Source organism: Passer domesticus, chromosome 4 (assembly GCF_036417665.1).
Source record: "Passer domesticus isolate bPasDom1 chromosome 4, bPasDom1.hap1, whole genome shotgun sequence".
Taxonomy (NCBI): Eukaryota; Metazoa; Chordata; class Aves; order Passeriformes; family Passeridae; genus Passer; species Passer domesticus.
The window spans coordinates 69219696-69232217 of NC_087477.1; the positions used below are offsets into that span (position 1 = coordinate 69219696).

General features: G+C 41.3%; 1 protein-coding gene across 4 annotated transcripts in view; it reads right to left on the reverse strand.

Annotated features, from left to right (window-relative positions):
* Positions 1-442: 442 nt before the first annotated feature.
* C1QTNF7 (C1q and TNF related 7) overlaps positions 443-12522 on the reverse strand; it is a 49655-nt gene continuing 37575 nt past the window's right edge. For 3 of the 4 annotated variants that reach the window (XM_064418621.1, XM_064418620.1, XM_064418622.1), the window contains exons 2-4: positions 3246-3445; positions 2119-2364; positions 443-1440 (exon numbers count right to left, since the gene is read on the reverse strand). In XM_064418621.1, the coding sequence (XP_064274691.1) occupies positions 809-1440; positions 2119-2356 (870 nt within the window). In that variant the 5' untranslated portion in view covers positions 2357-2364; positions 3246-3445 and the 3' untranslated portion in view covers positions 443-808. The remainder of the gene's footprint in view (positions 1441-2118; positions 2365-3245; positions 3446-12522) is intronic. The other variant, XM_064418623.1, reaches the window with a different exon arrangement.

Sequence of the window (12522 nt, forward strand, 5' to 3'; positions counted from 1 at the left end):
GTGATTACTGTCCTGTTGTTTTTGGTCATCCACAATTATCTCCAGCAAAAAGTTTATACTTTTCCCCCACATTTTTCATAAAGATAAATGATAGTATTTAAAGAATAGCAAAGACACTTGGAATTACACTGAAAATAGCCACTGAATATTGACTACCTCCAAGTTTCCAGATTTTCCAGTTCTTAATTTATTTGTATGTTTGACAGCTTTGTTCTAGACTTTTATGGCTGCTATTGAGAAGTCCCCAGCTAGTACAAATTCTCATGTACTTACTGTGTGATTGGTTACCTATGAATGATATTTGTTGGTGTGAATATCAGATGGGACTGTTTTTGTGACCTCTGCAGTGGCATCCTGGAACAGTTATTCCTATTTTGTTCTTCTCCCATCGTTTTTTTAATATAGTGCCTGTCTTAAAATGACCAAAGATGATACTGCAGTGAATTGTTCAATTTTACTTTAATGTAATATACAAAATAGCCATTCTAAATTGCAAGTTAATACATTTTATATAAAATCCAATGTACAGTATTTTAAATTTGTTTAAATAGTATTATAAATGTAATTTTAGAGAAGAGTCAGTCTCGGAGTGGTGTAGTTTTATGTTAATTACAGTTCATTTTGGTATCCCTGCTGTTTGTTAAGAAATCCATCCTTAATTTTAGAAACATCCTTACGAGCTCAGATTTTGTTCCAATCAAAGCTAGAATGAATTTCCAGATTTTTTTTATTTCAACTTTGTTTTCCCCACACAGATGAATTAAATCCTTTGTGGGGCCTCCAGTTTGAATGTCAATTGATATCTGCTTCAGAGTTCATCTTCATCTGATAAAGCATCAAGGTAATCTGTATCAACATACAAGAGAAATCCAGAAAACAAACTGTCTGCCCACGTTGGATCAGAAAAGAGACCGTTTTGGTCAGAGTAGAAGATTTCAAGCCACACTTCATCCTCTGGCTGAAGGTAGATCACTGTGGATCCAGAAGCTACGTCGTGGTTGCCGGTGTTCGCGTCAAAAGTCTTGATCCTGTACTTGCCATTGTGAACCAGCCCAATAGCCAGGTGCTTGTTTGCTAAGGTGATGTCGTAAGAGAAATAGTAAATCCCTGGGATGGCACAAATGAACTTTCCTGTGGATGGGTTGTAATGCTCCCCCTCATTGAAGAGGACTTTATTGAATACGATTGGTAGTCTTTCCTCTGGGTAGCTTGTGGTGATGCCAACAGAAAAGGCAGATTTCAGCACTATCTTTCCACACTTGCAGACCCCTGGTGCTCCTGGCTCTCCTCGCTCTCCTTTATCTCCCTTAGGTCCAGGTGGCCCAGCTGGACCTACTTCACCTTTGGCACCAGTCAATCCTTCAGGTCCTTTCTTACCAGACTGACCTTGGTCTCCTTTCTCTCCAGCTGGTCCTAATGGCCCAGTCTTTCCTCTTAAACCTTCAAAAACATTTTAAGTTAGTTAATGGTTGCATATATCACCTCAGTAAATGATTGTGTGGGCTACTGTGTGTGCCTGAACAAACACGAAAAACATGGTCAGAATTTCAAAATACTCTAGAAATACTTTCAAAATTTTCTAGTAAGTTTGCAAAAGGAATGCCAATAATTCCTACTTATCTTCATGTGTCTTGATTACACATTAAAGAATGTTATATGTAATCAATCTGTTGCTGCCTGAGCTATCAGGCACTACTGATGGCAGAGACAGCAGCATGACATAGTGATACTTGTGCAATAAATATTTTCTACAAATAGAGTATTTTTAGTGCACACCTAAGCCCCTCCTAATCTTTTACTCCTGGCTAATGGCACATGTGGGACTATTTATTTGATGCCATGCATGCTGCATTCTTTTAATATTTTTTCTTAGAATCTGTGTGAAGAAAGGTTGTGCATTTACATTTCTTTACACTGATATCTGTGTATACTCTCACTATATTTATATATGCATCACACTTAAACCAACACAGGCACATACACACACTCATCATATATATATATATACACATATGTGGATATATATATATATAAAAAAATATAAATATATATATATGTGTAACAATGATGAAAGTTCTTTCTTGTACTACTGTGTTAGGTTACACAAATATTCAATACCTGCACTCCCTTTTTCACCTTTTTCTCCCTTCCTGCCATCTCTACCATCTCTTCCTGGAAGACCAATGCGTCCATGTGGCCCTGGGGATCCGCTGGCTCCAGGAGGGCCAGCAGGGCCTGGCAGACCTGGGATGCTGCAGATATATCTGGTGTAGTAATTTTCTCCTTTGGTCTGGCTTTGAAGAGGTTGTTCACTTGTGTAGATGGCAAAACTTGTAATGTACAGCAACACAAACATCCTCAGATCTGGAAAAAAATTAGTAAGACACTCTAGTGATGTGGAAATGGCTCTGAATATGCAAATAAGTGTGACACGGTGGTGCATTATGCACAAGCAGAGGTGCAGACCTCAACCTGGAATTTCTGCTTTACCAAAATCCATGTAGGAGGTAAGGAGAAAAGTCTGGAAGGTTGGAGATTTTTCTGGGCACTGTACAAGTTGCTGTATGGCTTTCAAGTAAGTAGCTATAGACTGCCATAGTGTAACTGATGAATATCAGTTTTTTGGGGCCAAGTGCTGACACGTGAAAAAATAATCTGGATTTTTTCAATGCAAAGACCTTTGCATAGTTTATTTTGTCTTTGGTCCTTATAAGATTTATAGATAAAAGCCCTCTTGCTGGAGGGAGTTAGTCTGTGCTGTAGGCACATGCCTGTAGTGAGGATAAAGCTTACACTGTCATTTCATTTTGAAATTTGCCCTTATGGTGGCAAATGAATCTCCATCTTAAATGACTGCAGCAGAAACATGCTGAAGCTGCAGAAAGGATGGCAGTTAGAGCTGCAGCTTCAGTGCCCCTTGGAAAGAGCACAAATAAACACTTCACCCTAATCTGTCAGGTGGAACCAGGCAGCTGCCCTGCCCAGCAGGGGATGGTGGAGTGTGAATGGGCTGCTAACAGTTTTTTGAGTTTTTTCAGCCTGGCTTGGGCTGTCATACACAATGAACATACAATGAGTATTGTGCCACAATATCTTGCAAGAAAATTGGTTAAATCCTTATATATGGTATTTGAGTGTTTTCATAAATGATTGGACAAAAGTTAGATTTCTCTGTCCCACAGCGGGATACTAAAGAAAAAAAAAGTTAACTGCACAAACAGTGACATGCTGAGTAATTGCAGTACCTGATATAGAAAGGTGTCTTAAATTTAGTGTTCCATTACCAGAGAGTCAATCATGGGTCAGGTGAGAACCTACAAGTCAAGCTGTTTTTTCTAGTTCCTTTGCTGTCTTCTCAGAAAATTTGTGTGGGTTTTTTTGTTGGAGATGTTCATTCCGTCAGAGCTAATTTACAGCATTCAAGGAAGTCAGAATCCACAGGTTTCTGTGGGGAGAAAAAGAAAAAATGGAATAGGCAATAGAGAAAAGTATCTGTGAAATGCAGTCTATCTTTTTTTTACAGTGAATCATAGACTCATAGAACCATTAAGGTTGGAAAAGACCTTTAAGTTAAGATTATCAAGTCCAGCCATCCATCTAACATCATCACCATATTCATCACCAAACAATGTAAAATCCACACGTTTCTTGAACACTTCCAGAGAGGGTGACTCCACTGCTTTCCTGGGCAGCCTGTTCCAATGCTAGTCAAGCCTTTCTGTGAAGACAGATTTCCTGCTACCCAATCTAAACCTCCAGTGCCACAATTTGTCATTATTTCCTTTCACCCGTCGCTTGTTCCCTGGCAGTAGAGAGTGACCCCCACCTGGCTACCACCTCCTTTCAGGGAGTTTTAGAAAGTGATAAGGTATCCCCCAAACCTCCTGGCTAAACACTCCCAGCTCCCTCAGCTGCTCGTCATAGGACCTGTGCTCCAGACCCTTCATCAGCTCTGCTGCCCTTCCCTGGACATGCTCCAGCACCTCAGTGTCTTTCTTGAAGTGAGGTTCCAAAGCTGAACACAGGATTTGAGGTGTGTCCTCACCAGTGACAGCACAGGGTGACAATCACTGCCCTGGTCCCACTGGCCACGCTATTGCTGGTACAGGCGAGCTGTCTTTGGCCTTCTTGGCTTCCTGGGCAAAGCTGGCTCGTGTTCAGTCACTGTCACCAGAACCCCCAGCTCCTCTTCCACTGGGCAGCTTTCCAGCCACTCTGCCCCAGTCTGTGGCACTGCCTGGGGCTGCAGGACCTGGTACTTGACCTTGTTGAACCTCACACAACCATCCTCAGCCCACCGATCCAGTCTGTCCAAATCCCTCTGAATTTTTTAATCTAGAAATTGTTGTTCTCATTCTCCCCTCTGTGATACTGATTGGCATTAACTGATTTAAAACCCCAAGCCATTACATTTATTTGCAGTTCATGATATTTCAACTGGTATGTGGATGGCGTGGTAAGATTTGTTCAGCAAGGAAAAGATCAGCATATATGTATATACATGCATGTACACATACACAGTCTTTATGAAGAATCTTTTATTTTACAGAGTGGAAAATTAGAAACTGTCATTGTACCAGTGATAATGCAGAAAAAAAAGAAAATATTGTATTTGGAGAGAAATAAACAATGCTCAAAAATTCTCTTCAGTGATATACATTTTTTTGCTCATTTTAGACATCTTGCATCAAATTGGCAGAAGCCAAACTATTAATTTTGCTGTTATTTGATAAAGCCTTACCATACAGTCAGGCATAGCAGTCTCCACAAATGGATTAGCATATGAATGCTGAACATTACAGCAGAGCAATGAATGATAATTCCAAGGCAGTTGTTAGCTACAAGACAAACTTCACAGTGATGTTTGCTCTGATGTACTACTGAGCAAACTCAAATAAAGCTCATGGAATTTCATAGGACTTAAATCAGGGACAAAAAAGATCTCTGCAGAGAAGAAAAGCTTTAAACACTTAGCCAGGAGGGAACAGCTTGGAGGGACTTCATGCTTAAAACTGCATATGCATTTTACACAAAGCTGGTGGATAAGAAGCAGACATGACCTAAGGATCAAGGACTGGAAAAAAAACCCCTGCCCTTTGCCAGATGAAAGTCTGAATCAGTAGGCTGGATATTCCCACATTGTGTTGCATGTTAGCCAGGCAAAAACAGTCTCAACAATTTCTAGTTTTGCCTGTGTCAAGGATATTTTACACATCAGAGTAAAAACCTCACACAGCTGCTCCTGTCACTGGCTGGCCAGTAATTATTGATGTGTGAAGCTGTCTCCAGCTCCCAGACCTCCCCTGCTGTTCTTCTCATGTGCCTACAGGAAATTAATTAGTCTGGGACATGTATTTCTGAATAGACCATGGGAAAAATGTCATTTGGGGAAGGTGAGGGGAATGGGGTTGTTGAGATAGGGATGTGCCTTAGATGGCTGGGGCATTGTGTTTGGAGAACCAGTTTAGGATGGAGAAGGCAGAGAGAACAATATACAGAGATTTCATCCATGTGTTGGGGGTCTTAAGGAGTGACGGGGCTGTGTAGCTGAATGGTGGGAATGCAGTTAGGCAAACAGAGCTGGGCTTGGGAGAAAATTATCATAATGGTTCAGGTGATGATGCTTACAGACCTAAATTTATTCTTGGGGAGAACACAGAAAGCTGCTTCCAGCAGTGGTAGCCAAAAAATGGCATTTGGGAAACCATGCATTAAGCCAGAGAATCAGGGCTTCTCCTGCCCTTTGAATTCAGGCTCTTGAATTTCTTTGTGCATAACAGTAGTCATTTTATAAGGAGGGGGGAAAGAATTTTGGAGCCTGTCTGTTATTGCAGTCTCTTGGAAAGAGACCCAAAAAGAAATCTCCTCAGACCAAGGAAAGAAGGACAGTGCTGAACCCATGTCCCCTATTTCCCACTGAGTGCCCTTAAAAATGCTACTGAAATGTTAAAGGGAAAAAGAACATATGACCATGGCTTTTGAAATTTCAGGTTGATTTAGGAAGCCAGAATCAGAGATTTCAGTTCACAGGGTTTTAAGAAGTTACAGGGTATAATAGACTTTCCAGATCACTTTCTCAGGAGTCACCTATTGTTGTAGTTTTATTGTTGTAGTTAAATATTTGTTCACAGAGAGTTAACTGAGAAGCAGAACATGAATCATAAATAACACTTTGTTCTTGGCTTCTGGTTGTCCTTTTCAAAGATAAAAAACTTTTGTCCATAAACTGGGGTAGGAAACAAAGTCATTTATATATGCCAAGTGATTTGTCTCCAGAGAAAAACAACATTTGAGGAGTTCAATGTATTTTTCCAAAAACTAAAAGCCAGAATAAGCACATGGTATTCTTCTTCAGAACAATAACAGACATCTTCATCATAGCCATCACAAAAAATAATAATGAAAATGATATAAACTCAGAGTTAGAATAATATTATTCCACATTTAGGAAATGGCATTTCAATGAGTTTCAAATCCACTAGGTAGGGGAAGAATGCACATTCTTGCATTCACTGGAAGATGATGGACATGCTGATTGGTTCTGGTCATAGAATCATAGAATAGTCTGTGTGGGATGTGACCTTTAAGATAATCTAGTTCCAGCCTCCCTGCTGTGGGCAGAGACACTTTTCACTAGATCAGTTTGCTTAGAATTGTTTCTGAAACACATTTTCTAAGTGAGTTCTTAAAGTTATCTCATTCATTTGATACTGGAAAAACATTCAAAAAGCTTTTCTGGACCTTGTTGCAGTCTGTTAAGGTGGCAGATCCAAAGAATCAAAAACAGGTTACCAGGAGGTCAAGGGAGGTGCTTATGCCTCTCTACTCCACTCTTGAGAGATCCCACCTGGAATGTTGCATCCAAATCTGGGGCCTTCAGTGAGGAAAGACATGGACATGCTGGAGCAGGTTCAGAGGAGACCACAAAGACAATCAAAAGTCTGGAGCACCTCTCCTATGAACACTGAGGGAGTCAGTACTTAAAGGTGGTACTTGTGAGAAAGATGGAGACAGACTGTTTAGTAGGGCCTGTTGCAATAGGACGGGGGGATATGGCTTTAAACTAAAATAGGCTAGATTTAAAATAGGCAGAAGGAAGACATTTTTTATAATGACGATGGCAAAACACTGGAACAACTTGTCCAGAGGGGTGGTCAATGCCCCATCCCTGAAAACATTCAAGGCCAGGTGGAACAGGGCTCTAAGCAAAGTGATCTAGTTGAAGATGTGCCTGATGATTGCAGGGGAGTTGGACTAGGTGACTTTTAATGGTCTCGTTCAACACAAACTGTTCTATAATTCTATGATTTCCCTTGAGCACATACTCTGTAAGTTAGATCCCCATTGAAGCCAAGGCTCAGTAGAGGCTTTATCATCAAGCCATTAGAAAATCTCATTTCATTACTGGTACACTCAGACTATGTGACTAACATTTTTTTTAAACTTAGAAATTAAGGGATTGTAAGAAATTCCCAGTTTTGAGACTTTCTGGTATATGATCTAATCTTTCTCCCTTGTTCAACTATGTAAGGCTAATTCTAACATTTATTAATTGGCATTGTTTTGAAACAAGCCTAGAAGATTTTCCATGAATCTCTTGTAAATAAAAACTGGGTCAAGTGCCAGTAGCTATTAGTCACAAGCTACCCTGGCTATGTTCTTACTTTTGTCTTGCCTTGCTAGCTTTGAATTTACGTCCAATACATACACACAGCTGTTTGGGAAGTAGAAGATGTGTTTTAACTTCCTCGTGCACAAAGATGTAGATGAGAAATTGTGATACTTGTGGGCCCTTTCTGTCTGCAACCCTGGCAATGAATTAGTGATAAAGAACAAGATACTCTATATGTCCTTTGGCTTTCCAAATTTAAAGGCCCCAGATACCCCACATAGCTACCAGGAATCCTTACTGTGAGATGCACAGACCTTCCCTGACTCTCCCATCCAGGAACTGTAGGGTAGGAGAAACAAAGTGAATAAGGAGATAAGTCAGGATGAGAAGCAGAGAGAGACATCTTCAGCAATTCATTTGATATCTCACTGGCTGTGCCAGACTTTTCCCTCTCAAAACATGATCCACTAAAGTCAGCTGTGTCCACATGCCTGAAGGGTTCAAATCTGCCATTCAATCTGCCACCACCACTTAGCTTTCTACAAGGTCTTAGAAACAGGTGCTTATGGTTTGGCATGCCACAGTCAGCAGTTTCTTTGCTCTGTTTGATTTTTATGCCATTAAAATGCAAGTCTTAATGACGGATTTCTTTTCCCCCTTGGATTTTACAGTGATCACCCACCTTCAGTTGGCCACAGCTGTATACATCTCCCAGCTTGTTTTGTGTTATGGGGGCTATGCTGAACTTCCAGAGCTTCACCTGTAACACCACACCTTACTCTAATGAATCAAGACTACAGCTGGCCATTACCACATGCTTGGGTTACCTACACAATCCAGCAATCTTCACATAGCTTTACATTGTTTTGTTTCCCTTGTGTAAGAAGGGAAAGTGACCCAACAGTTTTTGAACAGGCTGAACTTCTGATTTCCAGTACCAGAACAGCTGATGGTGGCCAAAGGAATCAATCAGCCAGCGGGAGGGACCATTAGCTAAATATTTCTGAGAAAAAAATCCTTAAAGGCCTCATTAGCAGTGCTGACATTCAACAGTCTCACTCACTTAAGTTTGTAGTCAGTCATGTTTGAACAATCTTCTTCATAACTGTGTTGAATGCAGTCAGATTCTTCAACCATGTCTCAAGCCTCCATTAAAAATCAAGTGCTTGTAATCAAGGCCAGAAGTTTAGTATGTTTGATTTTCAAAATATCAGAAGAGTGAGAGCAATTTTATTTCTCAGTGTCTCTCTTTAAACATAGTCTCCCAGGTATTCCCATTATTTCGAAGGTTGTTTTTCTGAAAAATGCCAGAGAGCCTGGTCAAGGTGTGTATTGGTAAGATAGCTTGACTCAGCTGGTGGGAATTTTAACAAGAATGCTGGCAGCCAAAGCAGTTTCACTGCCAGCTGTAGCAGAACACACAAATAAATACAACCTGACAGAATTTGTTTTGACAGAAAGCCAAGAAGTGAGGCCAGTTGCTTACAGCTGGCAAGTGACATGGAGACAATAACATGTTTGCTTGCAGTGTAGAGAAAAATGGCCAGGATTTAACACTGGGAGACTCAGGATATAAGTGTACCTACACCTCAGGTACAGGATTGTTTGAAATGTGTTCTCTATTTCCCTAAAATAAAATAGGAAAAAGAGACAGGAGACATAAATTAGAAGCTGTCTTCAGGGATGACCTAGAGTTTGAAGGGTTAGTTACGAATCTGGACTGGAATACAGCATATGAAAGCACGTAGGCATTTAAAGATTTGGATGGATGCCTAGAGCAGTGTGCCCATCTCCTGTGAAAAGTCTTTCACTTCAAGCAGGCTTCCTCCTCTTGGTTCCTGTCCAGCCCTTACCAGGAAAATTTCCATCTCCTGTCTTAGATCATTCTGCCTTGCCAACCTTGTAATGATAGAAGAGAAATAAAAAACAGGCTGGGTAAACCATTTTGGATGGTCTGGAAAGAGGAAAAACAGGGCAGAAAAATAAAACGCCAATCTGCAAGGCACGTGGGGACAAATAAGAACAAGTCACAAGTCATGGGGACTTCTCCTGCCTTGTGCTATGTGCTCGCTTGTGTTCCCACCTGGGCTTTGTGAGCAGCAGTCCATAGAGAGCTCCCCTCGTGACAGCAATCACTTTGCACAGGAGTGACTGATGGGGGACAGCCAGCAAAGCAAGAACTACTTTGGGAACTTCACTGGATGTATAGCTGAATATGCTGGGCATGGCTTAATTCTCATGCCCTCAAGGTAAATGTTGGTTATTAGATCATGGACACCTCTGAAGATGGATTCTCCTTCACCCAGTTTCTCCCTTGGCACAGCATGTAGCAGAAAAATGTGTAGAGAAGACAGCCTCCTCCTCAAAAGGACACTCCTCCCCCAGCACATTGTTTTCTTCTGGAAGTTCATCAAATGATATCACCCTGGCACTGTGCCTTTCTGGGAACTGTGTGGAAAAGTCGGCATCCTGCCAGGGACTACATTCTACATTGAACTAGGCAGAGACCAAAGGAGCAGTTTAAAGGCTTAGACTGCACTAAGCTGGGTGATTGTTCTGAAGCAAGCTGGGGAGGGTGCCCATAAACTTCTCTGTCAGGGGAGCAGTGGAGGCTGTGACCTGGGGCAGGGAGCAGCCCTGCCCAGCTGAGTGGCAGTCTCTTGTCCCTGTTCTGTTGTAAATGGAAGAGAGGATATCTCTCCATGGCTTGACACGAGTAAATTTTTTCAAAAACCATCATAGTTAAGCTTTTAGGTGTATGCTTGCAACAAACCAAGCTGATAGCTTTTCCATGAGGAAAACTGGAAGTTTTTCCTACCTGGGCAACACAGATGCTCAGGACAGGAATCTGACACCCAGGCTGTGCACACCTCACAATGCTCAATGTATTAGCTCAATGATATTTCCACATTACAATGTGGAAATATCATTGCTGGCAGCTTTCTTGCAGGACTTCATCCACAGGGCACTGCAGTGTTCACTGCCCAGAGTTAGCTGCAAGGTCTCCATCTCCTGACCCTTGGTGTAATATTGGCTTGGTCAAGAGCAGCAAAGATAGAGCTTCAAGAAACTGAAGTCAAACATGAGAGAGGTGATGGTGAATCTAAATCTCACAGAGGTTGTGTCTCATCACAAATGATAAAGGCATTTAAAAGCTGAGGTTTTACTGTAAATTAATGGTGCTTGAACTTCTGAAAATGTAAGGCATTTTGAAATGGCCTTACAAATGAGAGCTTTGAAGCTTCCTGTGCTTTCAAAATGCCACCAACATTGGCTTGTCCCCAGCCTCTGGGACTGACAGGCTCTCACATCAACCCTGGTGGTCTCCACTTTACTGCTCCAACTTGTCAGTAAAAACCTGGCTTGAAAATCAGCATACTTTCCTGACTCTGGCTGTTCTAAGAAAAGTCCTGTTCTCGTGGAGGGAGTCTACCTCAAAGCTATTACTTCAACAGTATTACTTCCATATTTATATTGGAACAGAAGAAGGAGAATTTGGCCTAGTTTAGTCACATGTGCAATTGTTATGGTTAATGTCAGATTCAGGAGATTGGAGCCAGGAAGATATAAAAATAGAATAAAATTTATGTAATGTCTGCTTTTGGATAATAACAGGTTTTTAAAGTATGCTTCTTCCTGATTAAATCAAACCTTTTATTTTCAGAGAGGTTGACCTCGTTGTGAGACAGAAGGGCATGCACATTAGAAAGACAGCTCGAAACAGTTTGGTGCTGTGAAATAGAATTCCATTTCAATTCTGTGTGGTTTGATATTTTCTTACTGAAACAAAGATTTCAGTTTCCATAGAAAAGCAGAAGGGACAATGCATCCTTGCTCCCAGCAGACTTGCCAGGAGAGCTGTCTGCACCCAAACCCACCCTCGGTATCTCCAGCACCCAACTGGTGCCCAGCACTCACTCAGAACCTGCACTTCTACTTGATGGAGCTGATGTTCTACAGCTTCATATCTTGTGCAGCTTCTTGTGTTGGGCAAGGGCTGGCTGTTCCCTGGGACTGATGGAACTCACAGGGAACAGGGTGCAAAGGCAGGATCTCACCAGCCAGAGCCCAACCCCAGCAGGAACCAGCTGGGGAGATGGCCAGAGACAACGTAGCAACTGAGGCCAGACCAGAATATCAGCTTGTGGATGGGGTCAGCTGGGCTGAAACGGGGTCCTGGACCATGGGCAGGGTAATGGGACACCCCAGGAGAGTCTGGCAGGGATTTCTGGGATGTCAGTGTCCGCAGGGCTCTGGGATGTTACAGGTTGTACTTATACAAAGAGGAAGAAAACATTGTGATCCTGGTCTGGCGGCATAAATTCAGTCTACACATATGGAATTAACAGTTTTCAGTGCAAGGCATTCCAATGTTTGTTTCAATTCCATATGGATCTTTAGGCCTCTCCCCACTGAAGCATTCACTGAGACACGTAGACAACCTGTGTCCTTCAGAATTTTGTATTGCTTTCATCTGTCTCCTAATGAGAACCATTTCTATGTTGAACTGTTTGGATTTGTAGAGTCTCAGTCCAACTTGTTTAGAGTTTGTTTAGTACATGAATTGCCATGTACTGAGAAGTCTCAAACTTGCTTATATGAAAGAAATTTTGGATTGTTCTTACAACACATTGTAAAAATCTAAAATCTGTGTTAAGAGCTCTTTCATGTTGAAATAATATTGACTCTTTTTTTTCTTTATATTTTTGATTTGGACTATTCAGGCAGGAAGTTTTAAATTTTCAAGTAAAAAGTTTATGAAGAAAATAGAAATATTACCTCATTTATTTGTTTTCTAATTTGTACAAACTTTGAAAGTGAAAACCTCATGCTGTTATATAGAACTCTGGAGGATCTATCCACCTGTTTAGTTAACTACTATGGACTAGTATATATCCTAATCACAGTCT